The sequence below is a fragment of the Carcharodon carcharias genome, chromosome 8, assembly GCF_017639515.1.
Source record: "Carcharodon carcharias isolate sCarCar2 chromosome 8, sCarCar2.pri, whole genome shotgun sequence".
NCBI classification, from domain to species: Eukaryota; Metazoa; Chordata; class Chondrichthyes; order Lamniformes; family Lamnidae; genus Carcharodon; species Carcharodon carcharias.
In genome coordinates this window covers 16,877,266-16,900,337 of record NC_054474.1, presented here as the reverse complement: position 1 = coordinate 16,900,337, position 23,072 = coordinate 16,877,266, and the positions used below count along the sequence as shown (strand labels likewise).

General features: G+C 47.0%; 1 protein-coding gene across 1 annotated transcript in view; it reads right to left on the bottom strand.

The window, feature by feature from the left end:
- Positions 1-23,072, bottom strand: part of cyfip2 (cytoplasmic FMR1 interacting protein 2) — a 109,306-nt gene that overhangs the window by 15,954 nt on the left and 70,280 nt on the right. Inside the window, exons 18-27 of the mRNA XM_041193966.1 lie at positions 21,039-21,135; positions 20,607-20,683; positions 18,438-18,546; positions 15,433-15,552; positions 11,621-11,820; positions 10,168-10,255; positions 8,641-8,784; positions 5,909-5,999; positions 4,369-4,499; positions 3,175-3,247 (exon numbers count right to left, since the gene is read on the bottom strand). Coding sequence (XP_041049900.1) covers positions 3,175-3,247; positions 4,369-4,499; positions 5,909-5,999; positions 8,641-8,784; positions 10,168-10,255; positions 11,621-11,820; positions 15,433-15,552; positions 18,438-18,546; positions 20,607-20,683; positions 21,039-21,135 — 1,130 coding nt within the window. The remainder of the gene's footprint in view (positions 1-3,174; positions 3,248-4,368; positions 4,500-5,908; positions 6,000-8,640; positions 8,785-10,167; positions 10,256-11,620; positions 11,821-15,432; positions 15,553-18,437; positions 18,547-20,606; positions 20,684-21,038; positions 21,136-23,072) is intronic.

The following is a 23,072-nucleotide window of genomic DNA, read 5'->3' as shown; positions in this document are numbered from 1 at the left end:
ATGTTTCCAAAGTATGGTACTTTTCAGTTAGATCGGTCTTGTTAAAGTTGAGTTGTCTCCAATTGAAGGCAGATCCTGACATTTTTATTGGTACCATGGTTGGAAACTTTCTGGCATCTTTATGATGCATGTTGATGACCTCCAATAGTGAATTTCAAAACAATGTTATTGACAGGATTAGAACAGAATTTAAGGTTGGGAATCAGGGTTATGGGGCCTTTAAATATATTGGTTTGGAAATAAAACAGTACGAGTCTGATGTTACTTGACATCAACAATCTTATTTAGAAATCATTAACCTTATCACAGTCAATTGAACTAGGTCCTCACAAAAAGATGCAGATGCTTCCAAAGATAAAGCGGAGCAACTGCGAGGTTTAGTTGGACATTTGAACTGGCTGGGCACACAGACAAGGCTGGATGCAAGTTTTTATATCTTAGAACTGAGTACTATAATGAAACAACCCAAGGTCCAGGACACCTTACGGGGGAACAAAACATTTAAAAAATTAAAAATAGAGAAACATGTGCTGAAATTTCCATCTTTGGGTGATCCTAAGAATGTAAAATTGATTGTGTTCAGGGATGCCTCTCATGAAAACCTTTGTGATGGGTTTTCAAGTGCAGCAGACTTTATGATAGTTTTAATGGGAGAAAGTGGGAAATGTTGCCACTTGGCTTGGGAAGCCAAGAAAATAGGAAGAATAGTAAAGAGCACACTGACTGCTAAGACTCTTCTGCTTGTAGAGGCAGCAGACATGGCATTCTTTTTATCAAAAACATTAAGGAAAATTCTATATGGGGGAAAAGGCCGAAGGAAATGTCTCAATAGAATGTTATATAGACAGTTGTTCCCTTTGGTATAATGTACACTCCACAAAGATTGAGTGTGAAAAAAGTTTATGAGTTGATATTGCAAGTCTAAAACAAATGGTAGAAAGGAAATCTCTAAACTCCAATGGGTAGATACATGCCAGCAGTTGTCAAGATTGTTTCACCAAAATGAAGGCTTCGTGTGAGACATTATTGGGAGTAATAGAAGAGGGACGATTCAGAGTCTGTGTCTTGGAAATGTGTGATTTATTTCCCTGTCTTCAGTTTTTTTTTGGCTGAAAAAATGCACTTGTTATTTTTTGCTTTAAGAAGGGGATCTGCTAATGTTGGGATTATGCTACAATAGAGTGCATCCTTTAGTTTGTAAATGAGAGCAACTGCCACCAATTGGGGAAAGATTAGGGAATTATTTCAAGTGTCTAAAACCAGTTTATACCAGATGTAGGGGAGGAACAAGGAAAGTCTGTGACTGTGTGAATAAATCTGTGTTAAGGAAAAAATTGGCTCCAGGTTTATCCTTTATTCAAAGCATGAACAGTGATTTTAACAATACACACACAAATGGAGTTACACACACACACACATGGAGTTACACACATGGAGTTACACGCACACGCACAGAGTTACACGCACACGCACAGAGTTACACGCACACGCACAGAGTTACACGCACACGCACAGAGTTACACGCACACGCACAGAGTTACACGCACACGCACAGAGGGCCTCACACACACACACGGAGCCTCACACACACACACGGAGCCTCACACACACACACGGAGCCTCACACACACACACGGAGCCTCACACACACACACGGAGCCTCACACACACACACGGAGCCTCACACACACACACGGAGCCTCACACACACACACACGGAGCCTCACACACACACACACGGAGCCTCACACACACACACACGGAGCCTCACACACACACACACGGAGCCTCACACACACACACACGGAGCCTCACACACACACACACGGAGCCTCACACACACACACACGGAGCCTCACACACACACACACGGAGCCTCACACACACACACACGGAGCCTCACACACACACACGGAGCCTCACACACACACACGGAGCCTCACACACACACACGGAGCCTCACACACACACACGGAGCCTCACACACACACACGGAGCCTCACACACACACACGGAGCCTCACACACACACACGGAGCCTCACACACACACACGGAGCCTCACACACACACACGGAGCCTCACACACACACACGGAGCCTCACACACACACACGGAGCCTCACACACACACACGGAGCCTCACACACACACACGGAGCCTCACACACACACACGGAGCCTCACACACACACACGGAGCCTCACACACACACACGGAGCCTCACACACACACACGGAGCCTCACACACACACACGGAGCCTCACACACACACACGGAGCCTCACACACACACACGGAGCCTCACACACACACACGGAGCCTCACACACACACACGGAGCCTCACACACACACACGGAGCCTCACACACACACACGGAGCCTCACACACACACACGGAGCCTCACACACACACACGGAGCCTCACACACACACACGGAGCCTCACACACACACACGGAGCCTCACACACACACACGGAGCCTCACACACACACACGGAGCCTCACACACACACACGGAGCCTCACACACACACACGGAGCCTCACACACACACACGGAGCCTCACACACACACACGGAGCCTCACACACACACACGGAGCCTCACACACACACACGGAGCCTCACACACACACACGGAGCCTCACACACACACACGGAGCCTCACACACACACACGGAGCCTCACACACACACACGGAGCCTCACACACACACACGGAGCCTCACACACACACACGGAGCCTCACACACACACACGGAGCCTCACACACACACACGGAGCCTCACACACACACACGGAGCCTCACACACACACACGGAGCCTCACACACACACACGGAGCCTCACACACACACACGGAGCCTCACACACACACACGGAGCCTCACACACACACGGAGCCACACACACACACGGAGCTACACACACACACGGAGCTAGACACACACACGGAGCTAGACACACACACGGAGCTAGACATACACACGGAGCTACACACACGGGCTGGAATTTTATGGCCCTGTTGCGGTGGGGATGAGGCTGTAAAATAAGGTTTGCCATTCTAAACTCCTTTGACTTCGACGGGCGCGTAAAATCCTGCTACTGTAAGATTCTGGCCATGGAGTCACACACACATACACAAAGTCACATACAGACGGTGTTACTTTGAAACAGCTGACCTTTAATGTAAACCCTGGGTAGAATGTTCTGGAAAGGTGCTGCATGCAGAAGATCACAAACCTCTTCTTGAGACTGTAAGCAAAATAAAGTCCAACTCAGGTCACTGAACAAACTGAGATCATAATTTCTTTCAATTCACAAAGCAGCAAAATCCCAACAAATACCAACATCTATTCAATCATAATAATATTTGGAATTGGACCAACCATTCTTTACTAGTTAAAGAACTGATTAGCATCAAAAACCCAAGGCTTCAGCTTCTCAGCTTCTTAATGGATAGGAGAGCTAACAGAACCCCAACACTCCTTTCAAATCCCATCCCTCCAGCCCTATAACCTTCACAAAGCCCATCCCTCCACTCTATAACCTTCACAAAGCCCATCCTTCCAGTCTATAACCCTCTCAAAGCTCACCCCTCCAGTCCTATAACCCTCCCTAAGCCCTTCCCTCCAGCACTCTAACCCTCCCTAAGTCCATCCCTCCAGTCCTACAACCCTCACAAAGCCCATCCCTCCAGTCCTACAACCCTCACAAAGCCCATCCCTCCAGCCCTGTAACCCTCACAAATCCCATCCCTCCAGCCCTGTAACCCTCCTAAAGCCCATCCCTCCAGCCCTGTAACCCTCCCAAAGCCCATCCCTCCAGTGCTATAACCCTCACAAAGCCCATCCCTCTAGTCCTATAACCCTCACAAAGCCCATCCCTCCAGTCCTATAACTCTCACAAATCCCATCCCTCCAGCCCTATAACCCTCACAAATCCCATCCCTCCAGCCCTATAACCCTCACAAATCCCATCCCTCCAGCCCTATAACCCTCCCAAAGCCCATTCCTCTAGTACCTAAGTCCCCATCCTGCCATTCCTCCAACATTCCCATCAAGCCCATCCCTCTGTACCCTAACACTTTCACTGAAGCTCCCGCTCTAGTTTCTCTATTTAGCTTCAAGTCCTTCCTGGAGGAATTTGCTTTATATCAATCCTAAAATCTCAAACATCTCCCCCTAAATGTAATGTTTGAAATACCTTTGAAATGATTTTACAGTTGTTTCCAGAGCAAGGAGGGAACATTGAACAGTACCAAATCCGTCCTCTGGATCATTAGTCCAATAATAGAACAACGATTCTGCCGTACTCATCTGGGGAAGTGCTACACTGGAATATTCCAACAATTGTGCCCATTTCTCAATGCTTACCAAGGCTTGCTCGATGAGCAAACAGAAAAGGATTGCATTGCCGACCTCCCGGAGACTTTGGAACACGTCTGTCTTCAGTTCTGCGTACTCTATGATGTCCTTGAGTTGGTGGTGGAAAAACTCCAGGATTCCTGGAACAGACAGGCACAAGTCACAGTCTATGACAGTTCACCATCATCTCATTGCACCTCTGAGCTCCATCATACAGATCAATAACTCCCCATCTCACTGATCCTTGACCCCATCAACAGCGACCCTTGATGTCATACTTACACCCCCACCCGACCCCCTTCAACACTGACTCAATCACACTGACTCACCCCACCATCAATACTGACCGCATCACCCTGACTCCCGTTACACTGACCCCTGCAACACTGACCTCTGTTATAGTTACTGTAAACTATACACATCCAGGGCCCGAGCTTCACCTGTTCTCCTGTAACATGCCCAGGTCTGTGAGGATCCCCACAGAGTTTTGTCCCGCCATGTAAGATATTTTATGACCGATAATCTCAGTCGTGCTGGCTAAATGGAGTGTGCCCTCCCGCGCACAGTGCCTTCAGTTAATATGTCCCAAAAGGGCTCTCACTAACACTTCCCGCCACCAACCCCTCCAACCACCTTCCTCAAAACGACTGCCTCAAACCACAACTTACACTTAATGCAAGGTGATGTTTTATCATCACCTTCTCTCCTCCATGTCCAATCCCATCCACACCCCTGCTCCCTCTGCCTCCCTCTAACTCCCCATATTCTCTATTCTCCCACTCCCCTCTGTTGGGGCAACATAATTCAATATAATTCAATATAAGGGGAAAGCCGCCAAGAAATTCTAAATATCTCCATAAAACAGTGCCCCACATGGGGGAATAATATCCTCAGTGCACTGTACAACCCAATCTAAACTAGTACTTTACAAATGGACTTCAAATTAATTAGAAAGTGGTGCCTTGCACTACGATACATAAAATAAAACAGAGAAGTAGTTTGCTTCTGACTATGATCTGGAATGCACTGCTAGAAAGGGTGGTGGAAGCAAGTTCAATAGTAACCGTCAAAGACAATTGGATATATATTTGAAATGGAGAAATTTGCAGGGCTTTGGGGAAAGATGGGGGGGAGTGGGACACATTGGATAACTCTTTCAAAAGACAGCACAGGTATGACGGGCAGAAAGGCCTTCTGTGCTGCAGCATTCTGTAATTTTATGATTTAGCACAGAGGCAGGAGAAACTTCATCACACAGAGAGTAGGTGCAAAGCTTGGGATTCATTCCCAAGATTTGTAGGAGAGGCAGAACAATATTTAACAACATGTCAACATTTAAGATTAGATTGGAGAAGTAGGTAAAGCAGTTGGCAACACATACCCCGGCCACTCACTCAGCTGGCCAACCCTGACACTCAGCCCCACCTCACCACCACCTCTTTTGATCTGATTTGAGCGGGGTTACTCAGACTCACATGGGGCCGATTGCCAGAGGTTTTTGGTCCACATTCCCCCGACCCATAGTAACTCTCGCTTGCTGTTCACTGACCTGGGGATCCGTACTCATGACGAGGCAGGCGGCAAATCTTAGGCATCACCTCAATGAGGGTCTTCACATACTGTAAGATGGTGCCCTGTAACTGTGAGACAGAGTCAGACAGGAGGTATTAAATTCACTTGCAGCCTTGTGATGCAGCCCTCCCATTCCTCCCCTAACCCCCCTCCCACTGAATCCACAAACCCTGTCCTCCCACTGTAGCTCTCCCTCCCCACTGCCCATCTACAACCCCACAAATCTACCTAGGAGGACAAGGGCAATGGGTGCATGGGAACACCACCACCTGCAAGTTCCCCTCTAAGCCACTCACCCATCCTGACTTGGACCTATACTGCCATTCATTCATTGTCGCTGGGTCAAAATCCTGGAACTCCCTAGCAGTACAGTGGCTGTACCTATAACACATGGACTGCAGTAGTTCAAGGAGGCAGCTCACCACCACCTTCTCAAGGGCAATTAGGGATGGGAATAATGCAGGTTTGGAAGGTGCTGTCAATGGAACCTTGGTGAGTTGCTGCACTGCATCTCACTGCTGCCAATAGGTGTCAGGGGGGAGGGAGTTAATGCTCATGTGGTGAATGGGGTGCCGATCAAATGATCTGCTTTGTGCTGGATGGTGTTGAGCTTTTTGAGTGTCGTTGGAGCTGCGCTCATCCAAGCAAGTGGAGAGTATTCCACCACACTGCTGACTTGTGCCTTGCAGGACAGGCTTTGAGGAGTCAAGAGGTGAGTTACCTGCTCTAGTAGTCACATTATTTATGTGTCTAGTCTTGTTAAGACGCTGGTAAGCCCCAGGTTGCCAATGGTGAGGGATTGCTACACTGTCAGAGGGGCAGTACTGAGGGAGGGCTACACTGTCGGATGGGCAGTACTGAGGGAGCACTGCACTGTTATTGGGGGTAATACTGAGAGAGTGCTGCACTGTTGGGGGCAAAGTACTGAGGGAATGCTGCACTGTCAGAGGGGCAGTACTGAGGGAATGCTGCACTGTCAGAGGGGTAATACTGAGGGAATGCTGCACTGTCAAGGGGTAAATACTGAGAGAGCACTTCACTGTCGGAAGTTCAGTCTTTTGGATGAAGCATTATGCTGAGGCGTTGTCTACCTTCTCAGATGGATGTAAATCCCAGACACAATGTTGATTAAGTTCGAGGAGTTTTCCCTGGATTCTCGGGCAAAATTTATCCTCCAGCCAATATCTCTACAACAATTATCTGGTCATTATCACATTGCTTTTTAGGGAGTTCCCAGTTTCTGTGCACAAATTGTCTGTCACGTTTCCTACGTTACAACAGTAATTACAGTTCAAAAGTACTTCATTGGCTGTAAAGCACTTTGGAGGGTCCTGTTGTTAGGAAACAGGGATAGTTTATGTAAGTTACGTTTATATCTGTGGGTGTCAGGAATGAGTTTTTGCTTTAAGGCTTGCTTCGTATTTTTGTAATTGTGTGTTAAGAAATGTCAGATTGAATTTTAGTTTAACTTTAAAAAGTGCCTGCATTTCTAATGAGTTTTACAACTGTTGCAGTTAAGTTAAACAAACAAGAGTAGAGCAACTGGGCTGTTGCCTGGCAACAGGGGTCCAGACAGGCAGGTCCCTCCCACTGACACACACACACACAGAGGAAGCTAGAAACAGCAGTTTGATTTGGAAGCTTTTTGAGTTCAGTTGGTTTTGAAAGTGGCTGCCAGGAGAAACTGGAGCAAAAGGGACAGATAGACAATCCCAAGCTAAAGAAAAGACGCCAAAATCCAGGGGACTGGAACAGGAGAAAGTCCCAAGTACATGTTCTAATCAAAGGGATGGACAGGAAACTGGAAAAGGTCCTGTTAAGTGAAGTTAAGAGTGTGGGACAGAGAGAAAGGCTCCAAGCTTCAGATTTAAAGAGACAAAAGCTGCAGAAAGCAGATTTAAAGCGAGAACAGCTTGCAAGAGGCAAGAAGGTCCAAAGAGATGGCTGAAGATTTGTAACTCTTTGCTATGGGCTTGTGAAGCAGTGGTGTACTGTTGACAGCTGAGTCTGTGAGAGACAGAGAGTGTGGAAGACAGCTTGTATGCATGTGGTGACCCGGGGAAAAGGAACATCAGAAGGAGAGTTCAAAACCCTGGAGGTGAACCATTACGGAAGGCATCTGAGAGAAAGCACTGGTGTTGGAGAAGATTCCAAAGCAAGTTCTTGCACAGTGGAGATTGGAAACCCTCGTGTGAAAGACAGAGTTCAGTGATACCAGTTGGCTCATGGTGGGACAAGCATCTGGGGGGAGTTGATGAGAGATCCATAACGTCAGATTGAGGTGGCATCTGTCACTTGGTTTCAGAGTGTGGTGTGTCTGACCACAGGGGTGCCTATTGGTTTACATGGACTGTGTGCTTACTGTGAACATTATGGTATAAGATAGCCTTTGTAACTTGCATTATTCTTACAAATCTGTATATATCTGTAAAGGTATAGTTATGGGTGAAAGAGTATTGTAATATAGTTCACCTTTTCTTGTTTAATAAATGTTTTATTCTTTTGTTAAAAGTTCATTAGCAGACTCCGGTGACTCTGTTTAGTAGCCACTCTCCATGTATGTAAACAAACAAATTAAAAGTTAGGATCTATCAAGCTGGGCTCCACTCTGGGATCAGGCTCATCAGCTGGGGATCATAACAGTATGCTCTGTATATATGCAAGTTTATCTTTTCTTTAGACTTGTCCTTGTAGGAGACAGTCATTTACCAGACTTTTGACGATCTTCAGTAATTCCTCCATCACCACAGCGATACCTTGGTAGCCCAGCAGGCGGCAGATGGTCTTGAAGTGAGGGGGACCCACAAAGTTGCGGAAGACACTATAGATGTGGGTGAAGGCAATGTTCAGGGGCTGCAAAGAGAGAATTTAGAGGAAACACAGCCAGTTAGCAACAACAGAGCACGGCCTTAACTTTAGCTGTCAAAGTTCAGCAATCTGAAGCAATTCACTGAGTGTGACCCCTTGGGGTTTCTGTTATTATCTGATGTGGAACGTATCTTACTGCCACATACAACAACAGCATGAACTCAGCGATCCCACAGTTCCACTGGAGCAGCCATATTTGATGGCAGCACAGGCTGGAGATTAAGACGTAGCATTGGAGCCACAATTTGTGGGTTTGTTTCCCTGTTGAGAGCAATGGGGATTGATCAATTCGCACCAAGGTCTCCTCGATTCCAGATTCGTATGAGTGTGCATCTAAATGACAACGTGTTATCACTTAAATTCACCAAGAGTGGCGAGAGTGTGAAATTTGCTATTACCAGGAGTCACTGAGGCAAACAGCATAGATGCATTTAAGGGGAAGCTGGTTAAGTATACGAGGGTGAAAGGAATAGAAGGATTGATAGGGTTACATAAACAGGGGTGGTGGGGGTGCATGGGGGAGGCTTGTGTGGAGCATAAACACCAGCACAGACTAGTTGGTCTGAATAGCATGTTTCTGTGTTGCAGAGTCGAAGTAATTTCATGTAAAAATAAGGGAGTGTTTCAAATATTTTCAGATTGTGCTGTGAGTATTTGCACTGGACTATAATCAAGCTGTTGTGTAGAGGTTTGGTAACAGTCAGTGATAGACCATTTGTTCTGTGTAATCATGAGAGGTAATTTTCTGATTCTGCACTGTGGCAACAGGAGAGACCATATCACAGTGCCAGGACAATTGCTTCAATTCTCAAAGCAAAATGGTTGGAAAATTGCACACAGCATGGGCCCGAATTTCCAATACATGCACCAGTCAATGACCTGTACAACACTGGAAAATTAATTCCAGTGTGTAGAGTCAAATATTAAGGCCACACATAATCTTCTGTGATCCCCTCTCACCACTTCCATTCAGGTGGATGTTAAAGATTCCATTGGAAGGAGAGCAGGAAGTTCTCCCAGTATCCCTGCTAACATTCCTCGCTCAGCCAACACCACCAAAAAGTAAACATATTATGCAGTCATCCATCTTGTGGCTGCTAGTGGGAGATTGCTGGCACAAGATGGCTGCCATATGTCAGCTTTCATAACAGCGACAAAACTTCAAAGGATGAAGTTCCACATTGGGTCCGAAAACACATCCAAACATACCGGTTAAAAAATAACTTTTTTTAAACAATATTCAGGAAGGCATAACATTTAAAACTTAATAAGATAGTCCCCACAAATATCTGGATTGAGAATCCAGTAAAGATGTAATTTATTCCAGCGTCACATCATTAACCAGCTGGTCAGTCAGCTCCCACTCACCTTTGATCCATACAGGTAATATGGCTGGACACTGGCAGGCTTGTCCCTCTGCGGCTCATCGGTGAAGGGAATTGCTGTACGAACAAACCTGGGTTTGCAAAGAAGAAAGGATTGTTTCACAACAGGGGAAGTAAACTTGATTTTTGCAAAGTTTGTGCTCAGTCAGGGTCAGGGTTGTTAGTGACAGGCAGAACACGGTGCAATTCAAGGTCACAATGTTAGAATCAAACACTCCCAGGGCAGGTACAGCATGGGTTAGGTACAGAATAAAGCTCCCTCTACTTGTCCACCAAACACTCAAGGCAGGCACGGGTTAGAGACAGAGTAAAGCTCCCTCTACACTGTCCCATCAAATATTCCCAGGATCGTTACAGCACGGGGTTAGATACAGAGTAAAGCTTCCTCCACACTGTCCCATTAAACACTCCGGGGCAGGTACAGCATGACTTAGATACAAAACTTTTTTGATTCTTTCATGGGCCGTAGGTGTTGCTGGTTAGGCTAGCATTTTTATTGCCCATCCCTATAAAGCTCCGTCTACACATCCATCAAACACTTCCAAGGCAGGCACGGATTAGAGACAGAGTAAAGCTCCCTCTACACTTTCCCCATGAAATACTCCCAGGACAGTTACAGCACGGGGTTAGATAGAGATTTAAACCTCTTCTACATTTACCAATGTATCTTAGTTCCAATTTTTTGCAAACGATTTTATTTTCCCAAATTTTTCCCAATTTCTACAGAGTTGTCTGCTGGGTTAAAATACAAATCTGAACCCAACCAAATTCATCCCCCTTCTCTCCATCAGCTCACCCTGTTCCGGTGCCGTTTACTGTTGGGTGCACAGTGCTTGCTCAGGTATCACACAGCAACACAAATTGTCCCAAGTGTGAAGTGTACAAACTGAGACATCGAGAAACTCGAAACGTCACGTCAAGATTCAGGCACAGAGCCATGCTGATAGAAGTGTTTCAATTATGAAAGAATGGACCAGGGTAGATAGAAGCAAACTGCCACAAACTCAGTTTCCTAGCGACTAGCTCCTGATAACAGTCTGTCAGTCTGTGTCTGTTCACAGCCGTGGTGTTGTATTTGACCCCGTCTTGAGCGTCCAACCACATAACTGCACCTTGACTAAGGCTGCCTATATCCACCTTTGCAACATGGTCCTCCTCCATCCATGCCTCGGCTCATCTGCTCTGAAACTCTCAACCAGGTCTTTGTTACCTCTAAGGCTTGACTATTTCACACTCTGAGGGTCACGCTGTGAGAAATCTCCTACACCTTCCTCTGCCGGCCTTTCCAAAGTGACAAGAGACACAATCAAGTACAGAAAGCTGCAGGGATCTCATCAGGAGGAATCCCTGGATTAGGAATGGAGAGGAGAGTGGGGAATGAGAAAATGCCCTCACCCCCCACCCCTCCCCCCACCCGTTAAATTGGTGACACTGACCGATTGGTTGATCCGTTGTAGCAGTAATTGGGCAGGAAGTCAAAGTTGAGTTCCCAGAAGACGTGAAGCGTGATTCGTCCATACGGAGCAGACACATTGTGATTGGCCTCTCTGAACATAGCATCAAAGCTGTCCAGGGTCATGTGTTTGGAGAGGAGACGATGAGTGAGACGGTTTACTTCAAACAGCCACTCCAATTCCTGTAGGGTAGAAGAGCAGAGAGCTTTGTCAATAATCCATTCCAACTCCCTACTCCTAACGCTTTGTTCCCATTTCTGGTCTCCCACTGACACTCACTGGACAGAGGAACCCATTAGCTTTCAGTACGTCACCCACAAAGTCATTCTGTGCACTAAACAGTGATTGATGTGAGGCTATTCATAGAATCATAGAAATTTACAGCACAGAAGGAGGCCATTTGGCCCACTGTGCGCGTGCTAGCCAACAGGAGCCATCCAGCCTACACCCACTTTCCAGCTCTGGGCCTGTAGGTTATGGCACTTCAAGTGCATATCCAAGTACTTCTTAAATGTTAGATGGTATTTTGCCCCTCTCATGTTTTCAGGGTGCAAAGATTTCCCCTTGAGCTCCCTCTAAACTTCCTGTATCTTACTTTAAATCTGTGCCGCCTGGTTATGGATCCTTTAACCAAGACAAGGGAGCGCACCTTGGCCCAGAGCTTCCGTGGAGTGGCACTCACCATCGCATTGCCACTCCGCTCGATTTGACTTACATAGGTCGGGAGCTGCATGTTTCTCACCCAATCTTCTGAGCCGAGCCCGGTGAGGAACGTGCAGTGCAGCTGCTCTGGTCCGCTCCCTGTGCAGAACACAATCAGCAGGGAAGTGAAGCCATGCCGACCTTTTACAGAACTGCTGATGTTAAGGCCCCAGCCACTTTGAGAAGTCAGGGAAAAGATAAGTGGGTGAGGTGGGGGGGGGGAGGGTGGTTGCGGGAGGTGGAGGGGGGATGGAGGGACGATGGATCAGGGAGGATATTTGAGGGGAGGGTTCAGGTGGTGAAGAGGGTGGTCCAGGGTAGTCAGGGGAAAGTACGAGGGGCCAGTGGATAGGGAAGTAGTGGGGGGGAGGTCAGGGGAAGTCAGGGAGTGGGGGAAAGGGATCGGAGGGGTGTCGGGTGGTCAGCGAGGGCGGGGGGTTGGGGGTGGGGGGTTAGTCAGGGATCCAGTACGGTGTCAGAGTTAGAAGTGAATTTAATCCTTCTAACGATTCCCTGGGTAACTATTCTGCTGAGTCGGAACCATCCAAAGTCTCTGGTTTAAATGGGAGTTTCGGGCGGTTCCTGGTGCAGGGTGAATACTCATCGGAAGTTTGAACTGCCTGGGCAATTCCCATGCAGTCCTTGCCTGGGGACTTCCCCAACACATCTGTGGTTCTCAAGGGTATGACGATGACCCCCGGCCTCACCGCCTCCCCGCCCCCAATCCCCCCCGGGGAATGGAAGCCCGGGGCTAATAAATAGAGCGCTGTAGAGGAACAGACGGAACATGGAGTGCATGTGCACAGATTCCTCAAACAAGGGCAATAGGGACTTTCTATCCACTCCATCCAGACCTCTCAATCTTATTCAATTAGGTCTGCCCTCAGCCTCCTCAGTTCCAACCTTTCCTCATAACTCAAATTCTCCAGTCCAGGCAACATCCTCATAAATTGCCCTAAATCTTTTCTAGTGCAATCACATCTCTCCTGTAATGTGGAGACCAGAGCTGCATGCGGTATTCCAGCTGAGGCCTATGTTATGATCCTTTACCAGACTCCCAGGTTTTTGGTATGATTCGGTTAAGGGACCAAATACATTTTGTTTGAAGTAGACAAAGTTTGAGATTCAGACTTGTTCAGACTCATTGAGACTTGTTCAGTGAAGGAAGCCACAAGATTCCACAGGTTATGAACAAACAAAAATAAACTTTACTGTACAGGGTCGGACAAATAAAACAATTTACAATATCTATCTTATTCTTTAACATTCAGAGTTAATATGAGGTATATGTGAATTACCAGGCAAACTGTGATCATCATATCACACTGCACAATAAGTGACAGATGTGACCAAAATAGAGTCCATGGATTTCTCAACAATCCACTAAACGTCAGTAAACACCATGAGTCAGCCAATCTCACTGAAACTTTGTCTCTCTCATCTAGCCTTGGAATGCTCTCCACAAGTTGTTCCAACTCAGACAGCATCAACAACAGCCCATCTCCCAGGGTCTGAATCTCGTTTCCTGAGATTCCATTCCCTTGGATTCCCGAGTACGTATTTGGGCACCAACTCACAAGCACAATGTCAGATTTTCAGCCGCACCAAACAGAACACTACTGCTCCAAAGTGATGCCTTTGTCCAATTGGCCCACAGCACTGAATCACCCATCTTTGGCTGCCTTCTTGGATCTTCAGGGCTTCTCCTGAGCCTTCTTAGATTACCAGTGCTTCCCCCAAGTCCTGTCCCCTCTGCCTTTGTGACCTTTCCCTATACCCTGCCTGGGACACAACGTCAATGGTGCTCCTCTCACGGTCATATGACCCAGGTTTTCGTACCATTTTCCATCTTTGTGCTGGTGGACAGGGCCTGTCCCCACCCCAAACAATGTAAAAACCCAGAATTGCGTATGTGTAGCCCGCTCCCAGACTGCACATGCACAAAAACTCCAAGGTCAGTTGGGACTTGGAGTTCCTGACCTCTGCCCTGGACGAGAAGGTAAGCCTGGTTTTTATAACACTTAACCAGTGTTTTATACATTTCCAACATAACCCCCCAGCTCGTATATCTTGCGCCTCGACTAATAGGGGCAAGTATCCTGTATGCCTTGACCGCCTTATCTGCCTGTCCAGCAACCTGCAGCGATCTGTGCATGTGCACTTCAAGGTCCCTCTACACTTCTCAGTATCCCATTTATTCTGTTTCCTTTACTTTGTTCGCCTTCCACAAATGCATTACCTCACACAAATGGATTGAACTCCATTTGCCACTGTTCCATCCACCTAACTCATCCATTGATATCTTCCTGCAGCCTACAGCCCTTTTTCTTCATAATCAACCAGATGACCAATTTTTGTATGGTTTGCAAACCTCTCAGTCATAGCCCTTAATTCAAGTCCAAATCATTGAAATATGCCGCAAAAATCAAAGGACCCAATACCAATTCCCGCAGAACACCCCCCCCCCTCCCCCACCACACCCCGCCTTCCAGTCGAACACCTGAGCCATCACAAGCAAGTTCAGGTTTGTTTTCACCCACACACAGATCAGACTTGAAGCAGCTGAAGCAGGAACCCAGACTGATGATCCAGGGGCCAGGGGCTGGGGGAAAACTGATGGTGCTTTGGGACACATTGGTCAGATTCAACCAGCTCACTCAGGCAGGGAGAGAGAAGCTGGCACTCTTTAGGCTCCAAATTCTGCACTGACCTCCCCAACAGTGCTGAAACACAGAGACTGTAGATATTCATGTCATCATGCAGCACGGAAGGAGGCCATTTGGCACATCGTACCGGTGCTAGCTCTTTGCTACAGCCATCCAAATCGTCCCGCTCCCTGGCTGTCGATCATTCACAAGGCGAGTGAGAAGTGTTCAAACACTGAAGGGGAATCTCCTTGCTTCATGTTGATAGCTCATGGAATTAAACTAATGAACACCTCAGATAAAAGGTAACTTCCTATGAACAGATCGCCAACTTTTCTGTTCTTTTCTTCTAGAGTCTGGTTGTATTCACCATAACACAGAAACACATCAGCACCCAAACCCAATCTCCAAAATGATTTTCCAGCGCTCTGACATTGATGATCTTACCACAACAGACGTCAAGTCCTCGCTCTCGAACCTGCTGATAGCGTGATCCAGCGACTTGTACATGGCAGCTGAAATTCTCTGAGTGATGAGTCTGTTTAGGTCGATGGACCGCCCCAAGAGCTGGGAAAAAGAAACGATTGATGGTTAAACCCGGCCCCTGCAGACCATCAATATTTTTGCCCCTCTCCTTCTAAAGGCTCGTTGGGTAACAGTGCCACTTGGAGACGATTCACCTCTTAACCTCACCACCTGACCAGTGGACAAATGTTAGTCCAGGCTGCTCCAGTCCACTTGTCCCCTGGCAATGAAGGAGGTAAGGAGCCCACTGCTTCTGGTGGTGGGTTACCTCCCTTAAGGTTTAAAATCCACCCTGGACACTGACAGCTGTATATAGGCAGATTCTGATTTACAAGACTCCGTCCCATAAAAGGATATTTTCTTTTCCCTTGGCAGGTTTCAGGCGTTTCGCTACAGAGAGGGATATAGGATGGTAGTGGTTCTGTTACTGGACTAATAACCCAGAGAATGAGATTTCAAATCCCACCATGGTCAGTTTGAGAATTTGAAATGATTTACAAGAAACTCTGAAAATAAAATTCTGGTCTCAATAAAACGACCATGAAGCTGTCGGATTGTCGTCGGGGCATAATATCCTTTAGGGAAGAAAACTGCCACCCTCAACCGGTCTGGGCCTATCTGTGACTTCGGTCCCACAACAATGTGATTGACTCTTAAGTGCTCTCTGAGGTGACCAAGCAAGACTCTCAGGTGACATCAAACCCGCTACAAGTGGTTTATAGAGACAGCCCCACTATGACTTTCTCTGGGTGGCTGAGGATGGGTAATAACACACCCTGAGAACATAAAATCTGTCCCAGCTATGTGTGACCCAGGTCTCCACACCTGCTCTTTCTAGCAAGTGCCTGTGGATGGGAATCTGGATCAGGAACCCTGGTCGAGTTTCTCCCTTTCTTGAGTGCACAGAGATCAAATTTAGGGTAGCTGTCACCACGCTGGCAGAGGTCACAGGTCAGGGATCGAGACTGAATGTCAAAAACAAAAACAGAATTATCTGGAAAAACTCAGCAGGTCTGGCAGCATCGGCGGAGAAGAAAAGAGTTGACGTTTCGAGTCCTCATGACCCTTCGACAGAACTTGAGTTCGAGTCCAGGAAAGAGCTGAAATATAAGCTGGTTTAAGGTGTGTGTGTGGGGGGCGGAGAGATAGAGAGACAGAGAGGTGGAGGGGGTTGGTGTGGTTGTAGGGACAAACAAGCAGTGATAGAAGCAGATCATCAAAAGATGTCAACGACAATAGTACAATAGAACACATAGGTGTTAAAGTTAAAGTTGGTGATATTATCTAAACGAATGTGCTAATTAAGAATGGATGGTAGGGCACTCAAGGTATAGCGCTAGTGGGTTTTTTTTTAATAATGTAAATAGGTGGGAAAAGGAAAATCTTTATAATTTATTGGAAAAAAAAAGAAGGGGGAAACAGAAAGGGGGTGGGGATGGGGGAGGGAGCTCACGACCTAAAGTTGTTGAATTCAATATTCAGTCCGGAAGGCTGTAAAGTCCCTAGTCGGAAGATGAGGTGTTGTTCCTCCAGTTTGCGTTGGGCTTCACTGGAACAATGCAGCAAGCCAAGGACAGACATGTGGGCAAGAGAGCAGGGTGGAGTGTTAAAATGGCAAGCGACAGGGAGGTTTGGGTCATTCTTGCGGACAGACCGCAGGTGTTCTGCAAAGCGGTCGCCCAGCTTACGTTTGGTCTCTCCAATGTAGAGGAGACCACATTGGGAGCAACGAATGCAGTAGACTAAGTTGGGGGAAATGCAAGTGAAATGCTGCTTCACTTGAAAGGAGTGTTTGGGTCCTTGGACGGTGAGGAGAGAGGAAGTGACGGGGCAGGTGTTGCATCTTTTGCGTGGGCATGGGGTTGTGCCATAGGAGGGGGTTGAGGAGTAGGGGGTGATGGAGGAGTGGACCAGGGTGTGCCGGAGGGAGCGATCCCTACGGAATGCCGATAAGGGGGGTGAAGGGAAGATGTGTTTGGTGGTGGCATCATGCTGGAGTTGGCGGAAATGGCGGAGGATGCATTTCCCCCAACTTAGTCTACTGCATTCGTTGCTCCCAATGTGGTCTCCTCTACATTGGAGAGACCAAACGTAAGCTGGGCGACCGCTTTGCAGAACACCTGCGGTCTGTCCGCAAGAATGACCCAAACCTCCCTGTCGCTTGCCATTTTAACACTCCACCCTGCTCTCTTGCCCACATGTCTGTCCTTGGCTTGCTGCATTGTTCCAGTGAAGCCCAACGCAAACTGGAGGAACAACACCTCATCTTCCGACTAGGGACTTTACAGCCTTCCGGACTGAATATTGAATTCAACAACTTTAGGTCGTGAGCTCCCTCCCCCATCCCCACCCCCTTTCTGTTTCCCCCTTCTTTTTTTTTTCCAATAAATTATAAAGATTTTCCTTTTCCCACCTATTTCCATTATTAAAAAAAAAAACCCACTAGCGCTATACCTTGAGTGCCCTACCATCCATTCTTAATTAGCACATTCGTTTAGATAATATCACCAACTTTAACTTTAACACCTATGTGTTCTATTGTACTATTGTCATTGACATCTTTTGATGATCTGCTTCTATCACTGCTTGTTTGTCCCTACAACCACACCAACCCCCTCCACCTCTCTGTCTCTCTATCTCTCCGCCCCCCACACACACACCTTAAACCAGCTTATATTTCAGCTCTTTCCTGGACTCGAACTCAAGTTCTGTCGAAGGGTCATGAGGACTCGAAACGTCAACTCTTTTCTTCTTCGTCGATGCTGCCAGACCTGCTGAGTTTTTCCAGGTAATTCTGTTTTTGTTTTGGATTTCCAGCATCCGCAGTTTTTTTGTTTTTATTTTTGAGACTGAATGTCAGTTTGTGGGGCTCAGTTCCTATTTACTGAGCCATTGTCGCTGGAGTTAAACCTCTCTGCACACAGTACCTGTACGTGTCTTTGTTTCAGTAACGTCTCATATCGATTCGATGGTGGATAGGGAATGATGACTCCGTAGTTCTTGCATTCTGCCCGAAATCTTTTATCTAACAATACACTTCAAAGGAGACAAAAAAATAATGTCAGTACTTTGTAACTTCATCGGTGTTTATAGATGTTACAGATATGAGGTAAAATGTAGCTCCAAACAAAACTCAGAGGCCATCATAGAATTGACACATTAAGGGCATAAACATAAGTGTATAAGAAATAGGAGTAGGAGTAGGCCATTCAGCCCCTTGAGCCTGTTCCGTCATTCCGTAAGATCATGGCTGATCTGATCTTGGCCTCAGCTCCACTTTTAGCGCCTTACCCGAATCCTTGACTTGACCCACCCGAACCCTTGACTTCTCTATAGTTCAAACATCTGTCTAACTTCAATAACCCAGCCTGCAGAGTGTGGAAGAGAAAACCAAAGACTAATGACCCTCCAAGAGAAGAAAGTTGTCCCATCACCATCTTAAATGGGCAACCCCATATTCTGAAATTATGACCCAAGTTTTAGATAAGTAAGAGGAGCAGAAAGGGAACTGATTCTTGCAACAGAAGTGTGAAGTGATTAACCTTCATAGGAAGAATCAGGAGAGGCAATATAAACGAAATAGAATAATTCTAAAGGAGGTGCAGGAAGAGAGGTCTGGAGGTGTATGTTCACAAACCCTTTAAGGTAGCAAAACAAGTTGGGGATGCTGTAAAAAGCATATGGGATCCTTGGCTTTATAAACAGAGACAGGGGCCAGGAGTTTGCCCCACAGCCATTTCATGCTCCAATGAGCATTGACTGGCAGGGCTTCCGCCCCTCACTCAGTAGGAAGTCCTGCCTTAGAGAGCTGCCGGTCAATCTGATTGGCTGGCAGCTCTCTAGTCCCTCCATCACCAGAAGCTGCAATGGACGGGACTGGGACTGCATGCAGTGCCCAGAGCCGAAGTCCCAGGAGTCCAGGAAGAGGTAGGTTTTGGGGGTCTCAGGGCGGGGACAGTAGGGAAGACCTTGGCCAGGGGTGGGAGCGGGGGGGATGTAGACAGCAGGGGATTGGGGTGTTGGGGGAAAGGCCAGAGGTGCAGAGGAAGGAGGTCCAGCTGTTACCAGACCTTGGGGGAGGAGGGAGGGGGGAGGGGGAGCTCCCGAAGTTAAAAGGGGGCTTCTGATGGAGGCGCTCCACCCCCTTCCCACCCAAGGCCTAAATCCACCCCCTTCCCACCCAAGGCTTCCCCCATACCCAGGAGCTCCAGATTTGGGGCTGGGCAGGAAACGGCCCTTAGGTGGTCAATAATTGGCCACTTAAGGGCCTCAACTGGGGCAAGGACAGGCGGCCTGTCCAAGGCCTCACCTGCCCAAGGGTAAAATTGCAGAGAGGTCGGAAAGGACAGGAACCCAGCAGGAAGGTCAACTGTGCCACTGCACACTACCACCCCCGCACCACCTACAAACCCACCGGCAGGGTTGCGTAAAATTCAGGCCATGGAGTACAAAAGCAAGGAAGTTAGGCTAAATAAACGTTGGATTTCAACTGGTGCACTGTGTTCAGTCCTGTGCACCTCGCTTTAGGAAAAGGGTCAGGCAACAGATAGGATTTACCATAATGGCACCAGGGATGAGGGATTTCAGTTATGTGGAGAGACTGGAGAAGCTAGTTTTGTTCTCCTGTTGGAGCAGATAAGGAAAAGAGAAGATCTTACAGAGATGTTTAAAACAGTGAAGGGACTTGATAAAGTAAATAAGGAGTAGCAGAAGGGTTGGTAACCAGAGGACAAAGATTTATGGTCACTGGTAAAAGAACCAGAGACAGGATGAGAGGAAAAGAAACTAGCAGCGAGTGGTTATGATTTGGAATGCACTACCTGAAAGAGCGGTAGAAGCAGATTCAATAATAACTTTCAAAAGTGACTTGGATATAAACATGAAGGGGAAAAGAACAGCGGGGCTGAAGTGAAAGAATAGAAAGGGGTACTAATTGGACAGGTCTACCAAAAAGCCAGTACAGGCGCAATGGGCGGAATGGCCTCCTTCTGTGCTGTGTAACTCCACGGCTCTATGATCATTGAATGCAATGTCACAAGCATCTACAGAATGGGATCATCACAATTTAAGAACAAAGAGGTTCATTCATAGTCTACCTGCCGGCCATGGCCTTGTAATAAGCAAAGATTTGATCTGCCAACTTGTAAACAAACTGATCAAAGCAGAGGTTCACCTGAAAAACAAGCGAATAAAGTTAGGAGATGGAACTGTTCACACAGCGATTCCCCAACCAATAACCATAGGCAATGGGCATCCACATTCCCAATGTACTGACGCAGACTGGGAGGCCCATGGGTGTGTGTCAGCTAACTTCCAATAAATTGTTAGGCAACTCAGGCTACAGGTCTCCTCACTGGTCTGGAGGTATTGAGGCTAACTGAGCTGCTGCACAGCTGCTTTGGCTGGGACCTGCTAACTCAGTACACACTCAGCCATCAAAGCCAGGATCTTGCTGGTCAGTGTAGCTCACAGCCACATGAGCCAAGTTTATACAGAAGAGAAAGCTTAAAGTGGGAAAGTTTGCTCACCTCTGCTTCGATCTCATCGTACAGGAACTGTTTCTTGAACTTTGTCAGAGTGTAGTACGCACTGTCATTGTACAGATCCAGCGGGTATAAAACATATCTAGAAATGTGAAAGTCAATGAAGGGATTAGAAATGTTTGTTCTGATTATATTTTAATCATTTTCCTCAATAACAATGCTGAGTTCCTTGCTCCTACTGACAAGGAACCAATTTATTTCTTTCTCAGCCTAACTCAATTCTTACACTAGCCTCTCCATTCAACAGACCATCCTAAACCAGACTCAACCGCACCCAATTCACGTCTTTTGAGAGTAGCTTCCTGCAAAGTTCCACCTACCTCGGGAATGTATCAAACAAAACTGTGGCTTTTGATAATGGGGTGGCAGGAACGACACATGAAAATCTAACTGTGGTATAACCAATGTCTTGTATAAACAGGGAATTTCCCCTTTGCTTTTGTACTCTATGCCTTTATTTATAAAACCCAGAATGCTGGTGGCCCTTTTTAATGCCTTTATTTCTCACTGTCGGAGATGCCATCTTTCGGTTGAGGTGTTAAATTGTGATGCCATCTGCCCTCATAGGTGATGCAAAAGATTCCACATCCACTGTTTCGATGGAGAGTTGTCTCTGGTGTCCTGGCTCATATTTCTACCTCCGTCAACATGAGTAAAATCAGATTATCCGGCTATTTATCACGTTCTTGTTTTGTGGGATCCTGCTGTGTGCAATTTGCCTGTCGCATTTCTGAAATTACAACTGTGATTACACTTTGCAAGTACTTTCTTGGTTGTAAAACGTTTATGGATATCCTGAGGGTGTGAAAGATACTATATAAATGCAAACTTTTCTCTAGATAAGGCAAGATGGAAATCGCTTCCATGTGGTAGCGTGAAAATCTATCTTACCCTCAGATAAACAGTATCCTCACTTCCCAACTGCCTCCTGCTAGCTTCACACAGTGTCTTGCAAATACTTAGCCCAATGGTAGCCATTTCTGCCTCCAAGCCTGAAGGTGCAGGGTTTGAACCCTGCTCCAGACAGTCCTGGTGAGTGGAGATCGGAGCTCCGGCTTGAAATTCACCAGATAATGACCAGATAATCTGATTTTTGAAATTCCAGATTGCTATCCAGCGGAATACTCACGTTGGGTTGACATGAATGACTCCCTCCATCCTCATCATTTGGGGTCATGGGAACCTATAAAACCCTCCCCCCAGACAGGATTCTTGCCCTCTATTAACTGGAATGAAAATCATCATGACCACATTGCAGCCTGTCAGACTGTTAATCCTCCCACTGTTCATCAAGGGAAGAGCACAAAGATATGTGCTCTTCCAAACCCATGACCTCTTCCACCTAGAAGGACAAGGGCAGCAGATGACCATCTGCAACAAGAAAGAATCTAACCATCGTCCCTTGATGTTCAATGGCATTACCATCACCGAATCCCCCACTATCAACATCATTGGTAACAATGGTTACCATTGACCAGAAACTGAACTGGACAAGCCATATAAATACTGTGGCTACAAAAGCAGGTCAGAGGCTAGGAATCCTGCAGTGAGTAACTCAACTCCTGACTCCCCAAACCCTGTCCACCATCTGCAAGGCACAGGTCAGGAGTGTGACGGAATACTCTCCACTTGCCTGAATTAGTGCAGCTCCGACAACACTCAAGAAGCTTGACACTTCCAGGACAAAGCAGCCCGTTTGACTGGCACCCTATCCACCACCTTCAACCTTCACTCCCTCCACCACCGATGCACAGTGGCAGCAGTGTGTACCATTTCAAGATGCACTGCAGAAACTCACCAAGGCTCCTTCTCCTGCACCTTCCAAACCCACGACTGCTACCATCTAGAAGGACAAGGGCAGCAGACACATGGGAACACCACCGCCTGGAAATTCCTGTCCAAGTCACTCACCATCCTGACTTGGAAATACATCGCTGTTCTTTCACTGTCGCTGGGTCAAAATCCTGGAACTCCCTCCCTAACAGCACTGTAGGTGTACCCACACCACATGGACTGCAG